General features: G+C 32.2%; 1 protein-coding gene across 2 annotated transcripts in view; it reads right to left on the bottom strand.

Annotated features, from left to right (window-relative positions):
* Positions 1-3,610, bottom strand: part of LOC132934778 (lysosome-associated membrane glycoprotein 5) — a 39,331-nt gene extending 35,721 nt beyond the window's left edge. For both annotated transcript variants that reach the window (XM_061001120.1, XM_061001121.1), the window contains exon 1: positions 2,251-3,610. In XM_061001120.1, coding sequence (XP_060857103.1) covers positions 2,251-2,302 — 52 coding nt within the window. In that variant the 5' untranslated portion in view covers positions 2,303-3,610. The remainder of the gene's footprint in view (positions 1-2,250) is intronic.
* Positions 3,611-16,913: the final 13,303 nt, after the last annotated feature.

Below are 16,913 nucleotides of genomic sequence, written 5' to 3'. Positions count from 1 at the left end.
TTTGCTTTATTATTATTATTATTTATACACGTAAAACATATAATATTTGGAATAGGTAAACTATTTTAAATGGTTCTTATTTATTTTGTTCATTAAATAAATATAATAATTTATTTACGAACATATGATGTATGACACACATTGGCGTAAGCTCAGTGAGGGGCGGTTTTCATTTGTATTTTGTAATTAATTAGAAAAATATTGCCATAAACTAATTTTAGATTAGTAGGTATAACTTTTTATTCGGAACATAATAATATTTTAAAAAAATTTATAGAAGTAGAACATTTTTATACTTTATGTTTGTTAAGCCAGATACATTCTTGAAAATGTGGGTATATCTATGTCAAATTTTGAGCTAATATTTTTTGATTATTTTAACTTGGTGTATTGAAGATAATGGGTCCATGGTTATGGGTTTAGAAGATATGGGGACACGATGATATGAAAATATTAATAATTAACTATATAACATATAAAAATTGTCTGAGTAGTTATAATTTATAAGTATACATTAGATTAAATATATATATATTATAGTAAAACCCTTTTTTAAGGACTATATTATTATCATTAGTATAAATACTTTTTAATAATTCATAAACTATTCGTTCAAATTTTGGGTAAAATACCTATATAAATATTTCAATAAAATTATCTGCTTCATAAATCACATGAAAAAAAGTTGGTGGAAAAATAAGTTTTCATCACAATAGGACATTATTTAAACTATGTGGAAAAAATCGAATATAGTCCTTATAGTAACTTACCTCCAAAAATCTCAATTTGATTAAATTCATTATAAGATTATAAAATGTGGAAATTACCCTATATATAAACATAAAGTGGTAGGCATAAATAAGAAGAATGTTTTTATAGATGATAAATTCCATCAAGTTACATCATTGTGTTTTGTTAGTAGGTATACCTGTTATAAATGTTTAATATTTTAATATTTAGCACAGATATTACGTAAATACCACAGATTTAATAAATCTATTATTTGGTTTACTCATAAAAAGATTGTCGATGTAACGCCTGTGAACTGCCTCATATTCTGTTTAAATATTAAACTAATACTAATTACAAACTAATTAGGTAATCTCATTATATTATGTGCTATAGTTCAGTATTATAAATTACTATATAGGTAGGTACCCAATATTACCTAATTATTAATATCAGAGAAAACAAGTAATCTACACGTGTTCAATGTTCATGTGTTATTTTTTCACAATAAATAACATACAGGTAATATAAATTAAGATACGATTGTATAATATCATCATTCCTCAGAAACAGTTAATTATACAGAACAAAATCAACAAATCAACGTACAATTTAAAATTTTAATTAAAATTTTAATCTAATGAGTAGCTGACAGATATTATACATGAGTACATTAGTCAAGCACTATAATAGTTAAATGAAAATATGAAGATTTTTCTGTTCATGTATTTCATAACATGATCTACGGACATACGTAGACAACATACATAAGACGTAATAGCAAAATATATCATTATGTACTAAAGGCATAATATTATTAAAGAGTAGACCGCTGAAATGGAAAAAAAATGAAAATCGTATTATAACTGATCACCGTAAAAATACTAATCAACATAATATATGATATACTTTAACTAATATAGCGTGAATGTGTTAACGGGACTTGGGGCTGTGCTGTCCCAAAGCCCATCGAAACGTGTTGGATGGACTAGGGGAGTACTTAGGTAATCAGTTCACGCATCAAGGAGCGAAATAGATGGGAAGAGGAAACGAACCAGCATTGTTGGAAAGCTGTTCGTCGGACGTGTCAAAGGCGAGTACGATAATATGGTACCGAGTAGCAGACTCGCTAATTGTGTATTCCAGGAGAGGGATAGGTAATCGTGGATAATTAGTGCCAAAAAAAAAAAAAAAAAAAACAAAACAAAAATTCCACCAGACGTGCGAGATACAAAAGACGATCACAGCGACTATGCAGTGATATTATTTACTGCTACCGCGGTATCTACCGTAATACTACGTATATCATATTAATAATAATGCCATTGGCAATAAACAGTAACTACCTATAATAATACTACTATAAATCCGTGTTACTATTTACAGTTAAAAGTGGTTATAATACGTAAGATTATAATAATTATTAATGAAACAAATAATATTATTATAATCGACTGGACCTCCACGGAGGTCGGCCTGTAGACAGGCTGGATGAATAAAGAAAAAAAAATTTTTCTTTACCTGCAGTAAACAAAACGCATCGGAACGTGGTGGACCGGTGGACGACGGACATTGTGCGGCCGCGTGTGTTTCGGCGGCGTTGGCTCTCGACGACGATGGACGACCGCGGCGGCAGTGATGGTACCGGTGCAAACTGCGTCCGTCGACTGAGTCGGATATCGCGCGGCGACCGTCGACCACTTCTGTGTAACGTGCGTGTGCGAGTGGCGTGTGGTGCTCGGCGTCAGGTGCGTGTGAGCTTGTGTGTGCGTGTGTGTGTGCGGGCGCGTGCGCGTGTGGGCGTGTGCGTTTGTTTGTGTATGCGCGCTTGTGCGTGTCCGTTTGTGTGTGTGTGTGTGTGTGTGTGTGTGTGTGCGCGCGCACGCGTGTACGTGTGTGAATGCGAGTACCGTCCGCGCGAATCTGTCGTCGATCGAACGACGATCGCGGCAACGGCGGTGCCGGCGGTGGTGTCCCGTCGGCGTCGTTTGCGTTGACGGAGGCGGCCGCGGCGGTGGTGACGATGATGGTAGTATAAGTGCTGTTATTACGGTTGTAAAATAGAACGACGGAATTCGCGATATTATATTATTATTATAGTAATAATATTGTTATCTTTTAAATTACTATCGCCGAGGAAACGGTTTTGGGGGAGGATCACGGTGGGAATGGGGGTAAATTAGAATCGTTATCCAAACGATGCGGGGAGGGCAACGACAGACGATGGTGTTCGTGCGCGTGGATGAAACTGCGCGTGCGGTGGCGCGACAACGAGGAGACGACCGCGACGGCGGTGGCGGCGGCCGCAGCGTGTGCAATGCGTGCGGCGCACCGAGTAGGGATGGGCGAAAAATTAGGAGAAAAAAAATGCCAACTCTTTGTGTATCGACGCGGGTAACACCCCTGAGCGGCCCTACATTTTAAAACGCCCGTCCATCGTGAGATCCGTAGTTCAAAGGCACGTTTTTTTTATTTAAACGCGTTTGCGTTTTTTCTATATTTCTCGCACCATCTCTCTCTCTTTCTCTCTCACCCTCTCTCTATCTCTCTCTCTCTTTCTGCCCAAAGGTGGTCTCAACGTGTTCAAATAACAGTAACTGTTATGTAATTGTACAACTGTTGTCCATAAAATTACAATACAAGTACATAACGTACCTGTCGCCAAAAACCGTCTGCGAGCGGCACTCCGGTGGTAATGCGTCACGACGAAGAATGCAGTTGTACGCAGTCCCCGTAAATTGCACGTTATTATAATGTATACACTCGCGCGCGGCGCCGAATCAATATTATAACGTGTGCCGACCCGACCTCGCCCTCACTAAAAGCCCCGAACCGAGGCGGCGGTGGCGGCGGTGGCGTGGGCGGCGACGGCGCGCGCGTATCACCAACGACTACGGTGTTGTAGTTTGCCTCAGTATGCGACCAACTCCTTCACCCCCATCCACCATCCCCCCAATCCTTTCCCCGCGCAGCTACCGCGGTCGCTTCGCACCACCACACCATTCGACGCCAACGTCCCACCGACACCCCCACCCATCGCGCTGTCACAGGCGGCTACGATGACGCACCGGGTAAGTCGCTGGCACCCACACGACTCACACATACATCATATTATTATAATACTTGGGCAGCTAACGTGTATGTATGTGCATGCGGTTAATGTGCATGTGTGTGCGTGGGTGTAGGTGTGTGCGCCTCGTGGGTGTACGGTGACGATGACGACAACGCCGGAGGCGCTCGCGGCGGGCCGGTCGACGTCAGCGGTCGGCGAACTTTTTCCTTTTTATTTTTTTTTTTCACCCCTCCCCCCACCCCTGCTCAAATCCGACCGTTTTCCGGCGCGTTATTCATTTCGTTTTTCGCCCCGCGAAAACATACGAGTGTACACGTGATCGCGTCAGCCCAAAGCACCAGAGCCGGTTGCAGGGTTCGTCCGTTTTGGGTTGGGTTAGGTTAGTGAACCGGCTTTCGATATAAATCTATAAGCTTTTATTATACATAATTAGTCTGTTTTAACCATATTGCGAAATACATACATCACGTCATGTATAGTTAATATTCTCTAAAAGTCTCTACAACTTCGGTATCGGTCCATGACAGTTTTCTATATTCAAAATCACTCACGGTATACGGTAACATCAAAATTATTTCTTAAATGCCCATGACTGTCTAATACGGGCGTCAGGTGAAGACGGTTAGGTTAGGTAAGAATATTTTATTATAAGAAACGTTTAACTGCAGTGGGTGCAATGAGATATTAATGCATCAACTACAAGTATAGGTATCAAGTTAGCGACTTTGAACTTTGACTTTTTGTTATACATTTTTCAATTTTATAAAAAACAAACAAAGGTTATTTATTTATCTAAAACTATAAAGCAGAGACCCGTGTGGATTTTTCGTACTGCTATAGAGAGAATTGAGGGAAAACGGATTACTTTTGTGGCGCTCAATCAAAATTTTTGAGACGGCCAATGAAAAAATTCGATGAGCGGTCTCCCAGGCCTCTGCTTTGTAATATTATATATTATATATCAGAAAAAAAGGTATATTTACGAAGAACTTAGAGATTATAAGTTTATATAAAAAATATTATCAAAAAAAAGAAAAGGTATATTTACGAAGAACTATGTATTTATATTTAAAGATAAAAACTTATATATTTTATTGATTAGTTTATTTATTAATCTATTAATATAAATAATTTAGTTTATGTATGAAGATATCAATCTTTACCCCCTTTGAGGACTTCCTGCGTCCTCGCTCGGACCTTATTCGCGTTCCCCGCTAAATTTACAGGCCGCGCGCGGTCGTACTTTGTTCCCGGCGGGTCCGCCGCCGTCGCGCATGTTTATCTATAATTTTTTTGAAAAGTCGAGTTTTACCACTTACTATATACAGGCATAAATACATGCGTCGAAAAGTTCGATTTTTTTTATTGATTTTTTTTTGATTCAATAAACTGCGTTATTATTATATTATATTTGACTGCCTTTTGCCCTTTTGCCTACTCGGTCACGCCGTGGCTTCCTTATATTGGTATTTATATATTTGATTTGGTATAAATATACACGATATAGCCACTAACCGATACGGTCTGTAGGTAGGTTAGTAACTGTAGCAGTATTTGTATGCTACATTAAATTATTAATTACCAAAATGAGAAAGTGGCATTTTGATTACCTACCTCAACCAGTTAACTCACCTGACAACTGTAATATTATATTGATATGTATGTATTTATCAGTTCATATATCATAAGTAAGTATATACAATATGTTTTTTTGGTTTGTGTAGTACCTATAAGGTTTGCATTGTGTGTAGTTTATATACTACGGCGAACGTCATTCTAAGTACCTGCTAGACACCCAAACAAATTCGTTGGCTATATGATTTGCATGAATGCAATTTTTTTTCACGTAGTTTATTACTTTGCTTTATTATTTTTGCTTTATTGGTGACAGTAATGAACGCTGTCCGCGATCCGACGCAGTCGGATTGCATACCTTATGACGTGACCCGGCCGTCGCCTACCCAGATTGCCTACCCGGATAACTGAGGTGACTACCCTGCTAGACACCCAAAATACATGGCGGCTATATAATTTGCATGGACACACGAATTTTTTAAAATTTTTTTTCACGTAATGTCGCGTTTTTGGTAGCAGTAATAAAGAACGTTGTTTGCGATCCGACGCAGTTGGATTGCATACCTGATGCCGTGACCCGGCCGTCCCACATTGTCCGCTATCCGATGAAGTCGTATTTCCTACCCGGATAACTGAAGTGACTGACCTGCTAGACATCAAAAAAATTCACGGCGGCTATATGATTTTTTTACGGAATTTCGAATTTCCAGCGGCATAACCGGGGCTACCACGTCGAACCACGGTGGTCCTAACCTTATCATCAGACCTCCTTATCACACACCAACCGGCTCGATACCGACGACCAGACCAAAAGACCACTGCAGCTTCCAACATCGGTTAAAACTCTTCGCTAACTCGGGGGGCTTGGGGGTCTCCCCCAGCGACGCTCGGAGAACTAGTAGGTATATAAAAACAATAAACAATGGGTCCCCTACCTACCTTCAATATCGAGTTGTTCAATATAAATGTATTTTTGTTTAATTTCTGATCTAGACTTCTATCATGTATATTATTAATCGGGAAAATTAGTTATCTGACTCTTAGTTAAGTTCTATTTTGCATACATAGTCAAGTAGGTAATCTAAATAAAATTGTGTATTAAAATTATAATGCGCCTATAGTAATTATTCGTTGTACATACTATCTTATGTCCAATATTAAAATATATAAATACGAGTATACATCATTCTTATAAATACAAACAAGCTACATATCTACATTCTACACTACGACCATTCGACAAAGACAGCGCACACTGACCGATATATTACTATCGAAAACTTAGTGGACTAATTTAAGTATTTGAGTTTTTATGAAAATAAGGTATACATAACATTTCAAGTTGATCATATAAATATGTATGGTACATAACCTATAAATGATAAGCAGAAAAATATAAAATATAAATCAATATATTATTATAGTTGTTACGAATAACATTCATTTGTTTTTTTTTTATTTACCATTTGGAGAAGTAAAAATACATCAATATTCAACTGTGAGAAGAGTGGTAAAAAAATTATATCGAATTGGCACTTTAAGAAGATCTTTAAGAATCTTACTACAAATAAAAATAATTGGTAAAAATTCAAAAATAACTACAAAAACCGGGAATATTAAAATGTTTTTAGCAAAATCGGTTTTATTATTTTGGTTTAATTCTAAAACAATAAAAAGTATACACTTTACATTTGCATCAAATATTTATTCTAGCATTTTATAGACAGAGTACAATTTATTATCAAAATATTTCGCCTCATAATAAGCAATTTAAAGTAAATTTAATTGTTCTAACATTAAATTTTTTTCGTAATTTATGATAATATACAATGCAAAACTGAATACAAGTTTTCGCATAAGTTTTTATTACAGAAATAAACAAAGAAGTTAGTACAAAATATGTTGTTTACTGCCAAGATTCTAAATTAGGTAAATGGTTTTAGTATCAACAGTAGTTATGATGTAAAATGGTATGACGTGGCTAGTGACAGGTAGAAATTACTATAAATTAATTTAAAAAAACAATACATCAAAAATACTAATTCTAGAAGATTTTTGACAAACTTAAGAATAGATCATTTGATACTATTTAAGTTTATTTACTTGGATGATACATTTTCAGTATTCATTAGGACAGGTATTAATATTATAAAGTACACAATTTCTCTATTAAACTTACTTTTTCAACAGTTAATTTAATTATATTGTTTACAATAGTAGGTAACATTTAATTAGGTTTTACGCATTGTAGTATATATTAATTCAAAATAATTATGTATCATCAATAACTTACAAAAATTATTTAGTAATTTACAATAATTATCCATTTACAAATTAGTGTTTTTTCTTTTTATTTTAATACGAAATACTTAATATTATACTCAATACTTTATTTTTATATTATACCCAATGACAATATAATATTAAGAATATATTTACAAATTAAAACATTTATTAATTATAACCTTTATTTCTCCTAACATCTAAACATTACAAATAATCTAATTTATAAATACTAAGCTATCGTAATGTCGGATTAAAGAATTTTTTACCATTAAGCTTACTGTAATTATGTGTGATGGTATTTTAAAATAATGTACCTATATGAGATAATGTTTTTTCCTGTAAGTTAGTCATTCACTTAAAATGCATTAGTAATAATATAATGTTAATTGTTTATTTAATTTATTGTATTAATTATAATATTTAACAATACTATTTACCTATTGTTAAATTACCTTTTAATGTCGTTATTTTTTCATGACATACTTATATGGTTTCTATATGTACAGTGTCAGTTTTAAATAAATTCCCGTAAACATAGGTATAATACAAGATATTTTCATTGGTTTTTTTTATTATTTTAATATCATCTTGAAAATCGGGAACTAACACACACTACTACACCAGTATTTTAAGAATTATACAGTTGTAAGGGTTCGTATCAACAAAATATAATTTATGAAAAGTGGCTAAAAAAAGGTACTAAACACTTACAAAGAAAGATAGGTATATAAGATAGGTATTTTGAGAAAATTCTATATCACTGAAAAATAACAATCATTCGTTTGGAATCATTATTAATCTTTACAACACTTCATTTTTAAAAATGTAATTGTTTATGATACAATTTATGCAAATATTTATTTATGAGTATTATTATAGTTTGTTTTTAAATAAAATATTTAAATGCCAATGTGTAAAATGTACCTAAATAAATATTTGATACTCCTCATTAAAGGCACTCAGCGTACACCTACATCGCGCCGCTCCATATTTCTCCAGCTATGGTGTCTGTAATTTGTTTGTAGTATAGTTTTCAAAGATGTTTACTTTGTACTAGTAAACAATTATTCAACATTCATATTTTTATAATATGATATAATTATGTCTGTAATCTGTTCATAGTGAGCCATATTATTTGAGTACAAGTTATGATGAGTCGTTTGCACGCTAGGTACTCAGACCTGCGTTGAGTTAATATTATGTGTATTTTATGCTGTGTCAATTATAACTATCGATGTGTTTTATTAACATTCTAGTTTGTATTATTGAAAATAGAATAGGATAGACATTTTCTCCATACTAATTAATTAGCACGTGAAGTGTGACCTAAGAATTTAATTTTTAATGTGAATTTTTAGGCAGATACATTTTTTAAAAATGTTGTAACCAAATCAAAATGTGTACAATTTATTTATAGGATAATAGTCCTATAATGGTTTACAGCAATATAAACAGAAAGATAAGAATTTTTTTAGAAATAATACAATATAAATAGAGTAGTATTAGTAGGTAACTTTAATTTTCATTCAAAATCATCATACCTTGGCCCATATACTCCAAACTAATTACCATTGAAGACATTAGAACACAAAGCTAAAAACCTCAAAAATTAATTACTATAGTTCGAATTCAATTTAGATAGGTACCTACATACAACTTTTCAAAAAGTCATATGCTTGACAAATAACAAGAAAAAAGAGTGATACTCATTTAAAAAAATCAAAGTTTACAGGATACTATTTATAATAATACAAAATCTAAGTATTTGAAAATATTATTATAATTTGAATATTTTATTCATTATTTTACTTTGTACCTAATATATGGCTAATATTGGCTACATTACGATCATTGTAGTATATTATGAACAACTATTTATCTCTATAACCAGTGAATTATATAGGTGGCATGGTGCGTGTCTAATATACCATGGAGTGCCGCCTTTGGATCGTAATTCTCGGCATTCTCGGAAAACGGATGCATCTCGTTGGACCGGAAATGACACTGCTCGCAAATATAATACCATATTGATTATAAATGCTATATTATGTTTATATATCAATAATAATACGTACACGACTCATTCCACCGTAATTGTGTAGCACTTCACACCACTCACGACGCCGTAACGATGCTAAAACGGTTTGATTGAGAATGGTATTGAAAATCAGACGACGTGGTGAACGCAGATAAAAATATGAGCGGCCATCTTTTTCAGTAAGAATTAAGACTAACCGACGACGGAAAATAATATCGTTTACCTGCTCACGAGTATACCTAGGTACCTACTGTATATAATGTGGACAACGGTTGCAGAATATAAATCTCGGACGAGTCTCCGTTCTATATATAATTTAGACGGTAAGTAATGTAAATATAATAGTTTATGTATTTAAATAAGGGCTTCCAAACGTTATAATAACGTTATGATTACAACGTAATATTTGACCAAAAAAGATTGAAATTTGTAAATGCTATTATAACGGGAAGCGATAATCAAAAATAATTAAATACCGAAAAACAAAATAAAACAATTAAAAAAAATATTATAAATCATTAAACAAAACATAACGCAAAACGTAATTTATAGAATATCATTTAACGAAAAATAACGCAAAACAAAATATTTTAAATCTATATATTTGAAAGGTTAATGGTTTCGTAGAAATATTTATTTCATGTGAACAATCTAAGAATTGATTATATTATATTCCGTATTCGGGTCATTAGTTACCCGCGTTAGTTATTATTTTTGAATTTAATAGGTATTAACACAATTTTAAATAACGATAAACGCAAAACTTGAATAACGTTTCAATTCTAAATAATGATGAATGCAAAATTGTGTAACGTTTTAATTGTAAATAACATAAAAAGGAATTTTTTTTCAAATGCAAGCCCTGATTTCAATGTTAGCAGTTGTGTTTGATAATGACATAATGGTATTCTATTATACTGTGTGAGTGATGCACTTATTTCCTTTTGTTCTTCTATCATTATACATATATACTTATTCTATATAATATATGTATACAATATTTTTTTTCTTCCTACGTTTTAATGGAATACAATATTTAATTAAAGATCTAATATGAGTGAGTTCGATGAACTAAAATACTATTTAAGTGACGTTAAGTGTAGAATGGTTATGCTTATGTTGGTGGGTTATAACTTAAATATTTTATTATGATACATAATTATAAGGCACCTATATTATATATAGGATTTTGATTATGATTAGGATGTATAGACAAACTTTTAAATACATTTAAACAACGTTGTAACTATTGATTTGGAGCCATATGCATAACTAATAATAAGGGCATAAAAGTTTGGCAGTTATCTTTTAAAGATATTAATACAATATTTATTACTTTTGTGTTATTGTATGGCTTGTCTTAAATATTGTAACTGATGTGAATGAAAGCGGAACAATATGAAATGTAATGACTGTTGCTGCAAGAATGTAGTTGGATAAACTATAAATAATGCGAAAATAATTTTATGGCAAAATATAAGAATTACTGCGTAATGAAAATAAACTATAAAAAAAGTAACTTACGCGGTTTTATGCATCTGCAGCCCATTCAAGAGTTTGGTAAAGATTACAGACCTATATTATATTGTATATGGTCTCCGCAATATGTATACCTATTGAGTGTTGTCATTTCTGAAAACAGATGTATTGCTGTACTTATTTATTTAGTGATTCTTATTAGTTATAAATTATAAGGTTGAGCTATGATTCTGTTTCTACATATACCTATAGGTAGGTACTTTTTTTTTAAATTTATTCAGCAATTAATATTATATTACAATACCTCGACAACTTTCCTTATTTTTTTACGTTAGGTACTTTGATATTTTTTGTAGATCAGTTCGACCAGTTTATTTGCGTTCACCGATGAAATCCGATTCTCAATGATTGTCGATCAAACCATTTTCGCGTCGCCATTGTGTAGTGCGGCGGCGTTATCACGGTGAAACGAGTCTTGCATTGAAGTTTATTTTGCGAGACTCAAGGCCTCCCCACACTCAATTCATTGGCATCAGTTGTGATACCTAACTTTGATATCATGCTCTTTTTAAATGCTACATAATATTATTATTTGAATACGATTTCGTATACAACACTGAATACGATGCGTCAAAAACCGGATATCTCCGTACGGCGCGTCGGCGCAAGACATACAATTTTTATCAGTTGATTGCGTCCATTTCAACTTCATACCAAGTGAAAATCAGTATATTTCCAATGATATTATCATTAGATGGGTACCTATAGTTTAGCACATATAAATTGATAATATTGTTTAAAATGAACATAATTGTCCATTGTGTAAAGAATAAACGGAAGAAGAAATAGGTTAGATGTTGATTTATTTAAAATTTAATATTGTACAAAAATTCAACTCGTATATCAAAAATATTGAAATAATTAATTTATATTACTTAAAAATATGACACATTTAAATATGTATATAGTATATAGTTTAACCACTATGTCTAACCAAAGCCGGAGACAGACACAGCCACACGGGGAGACTGCTGGTGTCGAGATCAGACAGATGGGTGTCGTTTGAGCTGAGATAATAATGTATATAAGTAGATAATGACAATAGCATGTTATTATGTCATAATAATATATAATAAAGATAATAATGATAGTCACTCATCTTGTCAGCCATTTATTACCTATACAGATTGTCTATAATTACAATAGGAAGAATTCAAATTGTTAACACTACTTGTACCTATTTATAAATATAATGCAGTGAAATTTGTAAATAACTTTATAAATTGTAACATTTTTTTGAAACAATAATTTGTTACCTATGTATATTTCCTTACGTAATTTTAACTTTATAACTATCCAACCGAATGACGGCCCTTTTAAATTTAATCATGCATAAATATAATATATTATATACTTGAAAACCAAACCATTTGTTAAATATATATTTTAAAATTTAGGTACACGTACTATATAACTAGAATAACTATATAGATTGTGTGTTTGAATATTTAAAACAGTAAATACTGTTCCTCAACACTGGTTATGAGATAGGGGTTCATTTTTTTTTTAACTTTAAATTTAATACATTTAAATAATGTCCTAAAATCATTTTGTTTATTTTTTTTTATTTCATTTATTATTAATTAATATTAGGTATATTATAAAGTGAAATAATTGGAGTATTTTGCTGAACAGTAGTTGTTCGTTACATTTTGCATTAATCTAGTACAAGTAACCTTGAAGATCTGTTTACAAATAATTAATTTACTGCTAAAATGAGCCTTGAGTGGTGGTATGTTATATAGTTGTTGTTAGTATAATAATATCAATAGATAGTTGTGTAGTTTTAGCTGTTATATCATAAATTATATTGTAAATAGCTGCCCATGAGAGAATATTGTTTGAATTTACTGTCTACTGTCTTCTGAAAGAGTTGATAAGAGTAAATTAAATATGAATAATGTAAACTGAATAAATTAGGTTTTGGTCAAACATTTCATTTAATTGACAAATTGATACAAAATATACAAGTAACCGTTATGATTAAACTAATATACCATTGCCTGTGAGCATAACAAAATCTTGAGTTCACCGAGAATAAATATAAGATACATGAATTTAAATTAATTAAATTATTTTAAATATTAAATATATTAAACTGAACTGTAATAATAGTAGAGCATTTTGTAATATTCGCTTATGATGTAAATGTTATGATCAAATTATAGACTTCTCGCATAGGTTTGAGTTTAAATAAAATAAATATCTACATAAAAATTAAATGTTTCATATATGTTGTAGTAATATCACATTCGCAACATAGAAACACCTAGTTAGTATTCGTAATATATTACTACATTTGCACTCTGAAGAGTGACTTCAGATCAATTCATTGTCGTTTTGTGTGTCATTAATCACTACTTTTTTTTATATAGGATTGGTAACCTATTTGATTAATGGATTTGAATTCAACGGATCAAATATTTATTATTATGTTTATTGTAGTCACATATACCTAATTTTAATAATGTTCGTTTTATTAATAAATACTTATCATAGTAACTAAAAGATAAAAGTGATAATTTAATGTTTAAATTGAAATGTTTAATTTCCTATTTTTAGTTAATTAGGTACTTATTATTGGTAATGCATGGACGATGGGGGTCAACTACTTTTCATTCACTATCAACTATAAAGATAATAAAGATCCAAAGATTCCATTTGATTATAATTACCAAAGATATATTAATTTTTGAACTGTAATTTGGGCGATACCTGTTTAAACCAAAATAATATTGGTCGTTTCAGCCAGAAATATTTTGGAAACCAATAGTGCTATGAAATTTATAGTAATACGATGACTATATAAAACAGGTAGATATACACAATAATATACAGCGATAACCGTCAATAGTATATATAAATAGGTATTTTCTTTTAATTGCTTAACTTTATTATAACTATAATTTAACTGCACTGTTATTTGACTTATGTGTATTTTTACCATTACATCTTACAATATTTTAATGTATTAATATTAATAATATATATTTTAATACCCAAACAATAAATCATTTTTTGAAAACAATAATTTACTTTTCTAACTTATAATTTTATGAAATTAACTGGTAGCGTGGTTACCAAATTTGAACAACACAACATATCCTGGACGGGGGACGGAGTGGCCGAGTGGACTAAGGCGTTGGCTGCGACACAGCCGACCCGAATTCAATACCTTGGCCGCGGGCGGCATTTTTCTTCGGGCAAGTCATGGTGTCCGGAGAACAAGTGCCGCCATCCTCCCACCCGGGGCACGGCAGAAACCTACGGGTGCCCCAATAGAAATTCTGCCCAAACACGACACACATGTGTACCAACCTACCCAATTTAAAAAACCTACAGTACCCTCCCCCACACCCAATGGCCTATGTTGTCGCGGGTTACCCAATAAAAAAAAAAAAAAAATCCTGAACATAGTATATGCCATTGAAAATTCTTATTTCTCCGTCAACACAAAATCGGGTTTAGTTCGATAAAATATGACAGAGAAACACGACGAAAAGTTTCCTGAAATCTGAACATAAAATAACCAAACCAGAGCAGCTGAGTTATTGACTAGACTTGAAGCAGTAGAACCAGATTAAATGAATCAGTTTAAAGGAAGCAATTGAACGGAGCAGTCTCGAGCAGATAATCTTTAAGCGATGATTCAACTAGATATGCAAAAGGTTGTTTGGAATTACAAGAGGGAAATTCTAGGCCGTAAGTTATAAATTTCAAATACCTATCACAATTTTTACAAATTGTTAGTTAATGATATGATACATTTGTTAAGAACAATCTTCGAATCACATTATCTAAATACATATAATTATTCTTATGTACGTCTGTACCATATTTAACTTTGTTGTGTGTTCGAGTGCGTCTCTGCTCCTTGGATGATTTAAATTCACAATTTTTGGACCCAGTAATTTGAACCTGGTCAAGAGGTTTTCAAACAAGAATTTTGAGATTTACTATGGAAATTGATTATTTTTTTTTTGCATATAAAATATAAATAGTTGCTATTAGTTACAGTTTTCAGATTACATAATTTTAATTGGAGCTTTGGAGCTTTTTTTATGGTTTCTATTAGTTTCTTGATAGATGAGGTAAAAGCATGCATAAAATCGTCACATTTATGGTTTCAAATAAAGAAATTATGTTTTAAAACAACATTCGTTAATATTTGAGTTGAATTTGTATTTTTAGCTATTATACGAGTACTCAAAAACAACTTAGCTGATTTTGAGAAAATTCCAAATTGTTTTTGGAGATATCAGAAAGTTTAGATAGTAGTTTGAATCACGTTTGATTAATACCATAGTGCTGTATCTAATCTTCCACAGGTCAGTTGTCCATATCTATCAAATTAGTTCACAAAGCGAGGTAAACTGATGCAAATATTTTGTCCGTGAACTAAGGTACACCAAAACCAAAACATAGCCCTAATATAACGCTATAATTTATATTTTTTATTTTTTCACGGGTGAAGTGAAGTCGGATTATAAAGCTAAAAATGGAAGTTGATTCGAAGTTAATAAACTCAAAAACTATTGAACCGTTTTCTATGAAAGTTATATCAATTGAACCCTCGAGACGTTTATTGCTAATTTTTCAACTCATGTAGATAACTAAATGGTAGCCCACACATGATTTTTTTTCAGCTTACGAAAAAATAAAATTTTTGTGCCAGAAATAGTGTTTTGATAATAATATTTTAATCTTGGAAATAATTAAATCACATAAAGTTATGTTGTTAGTATCACAAACTTAAAAAAGCTGTACCAACAATAATATGGCTTGATATGACTCCTTTATTCTTATATTTTAATCTTATTAAAAATTATTATATATACTATTTTATTATGTATTATAGTTATGGCTAATGCACATTGCACATGACCAATATACTTCAGGCATAATTACGCAATATTTGAAAATATAGAAATATATTATAATTATGGGGGATGGAGTGGCCGAGCGGACTAAGGCGTCGGCTGTGACGCAGCCGACCCAAGTTCGATTCCTTGGCCGTGGGTGGCATTTTTCTTCGGACAAGTCACGGTGTCCGGAGAACAAGTGCCGCCATCCCCCACCTGGGCATGGCAGATACCTACGGGTGCCCGATCAAAAATTTTGCCAAACACAACACACACGTGTAAAAACCCTACCGTTACAAACCCTACTATCTACAATCATAAAACCTCACAATCAGCTAATGGCCATAGTCGCCAAACTTTAAAGACCAATAAAAAAAAAAAAATTATAATTATTTACAGCACTCCAGTCTATATATCCACGATTAATATCAGGTGCCCCCTGGTATATTGCCAATGAATCACTTCATAAAGAAATCTACAATCAAACCTTTAATTATAATATTGCTATGATCACCTACAAAAAAACATACAAAACATATAGTAGGTACTCACTCAAATCCTATAATCACTCAACTATCATCCAAACAACTTTCAGGTAATCCACTCAGGCACCTGAAAAGGAACTGGTGTAGCAGCCTACTGTCTCCTTAAATCGATTTCCATGGGGTGCCGCCATTGAGTGACTTCCCCCTCCCATCAATCAAATCTATTATATAATTTGTAAATACAGATTGTAAATATAAATTTTTGTTCAATAAAAAAAAAAAAAAAATATTTACAGTAGTAATATAACTTACTAATAATTATAAAT

This window comes from Metopolophium dirhodum, chromosome 1 (genome assembly GCF_019925205.1).
Source record: "Metopolophium dirhodum isolate CAU chromosome 1, ASM1992520v1, whole genome shotgun sequence".
In the NCBI taxonomy this organism is placed as follows: domain Eukaryota; kingdom Metazoa; phylum Arthropoda; class Insecta; order Hemiptera; family Aphididae; genus Metopolophium; species Metopolophium dirhodum.
The sequence above is the reverse complement of the archived record's forward strand: the minus strand, read 5'-3'. Positions and strand labels throughout refer to the sequence as shown.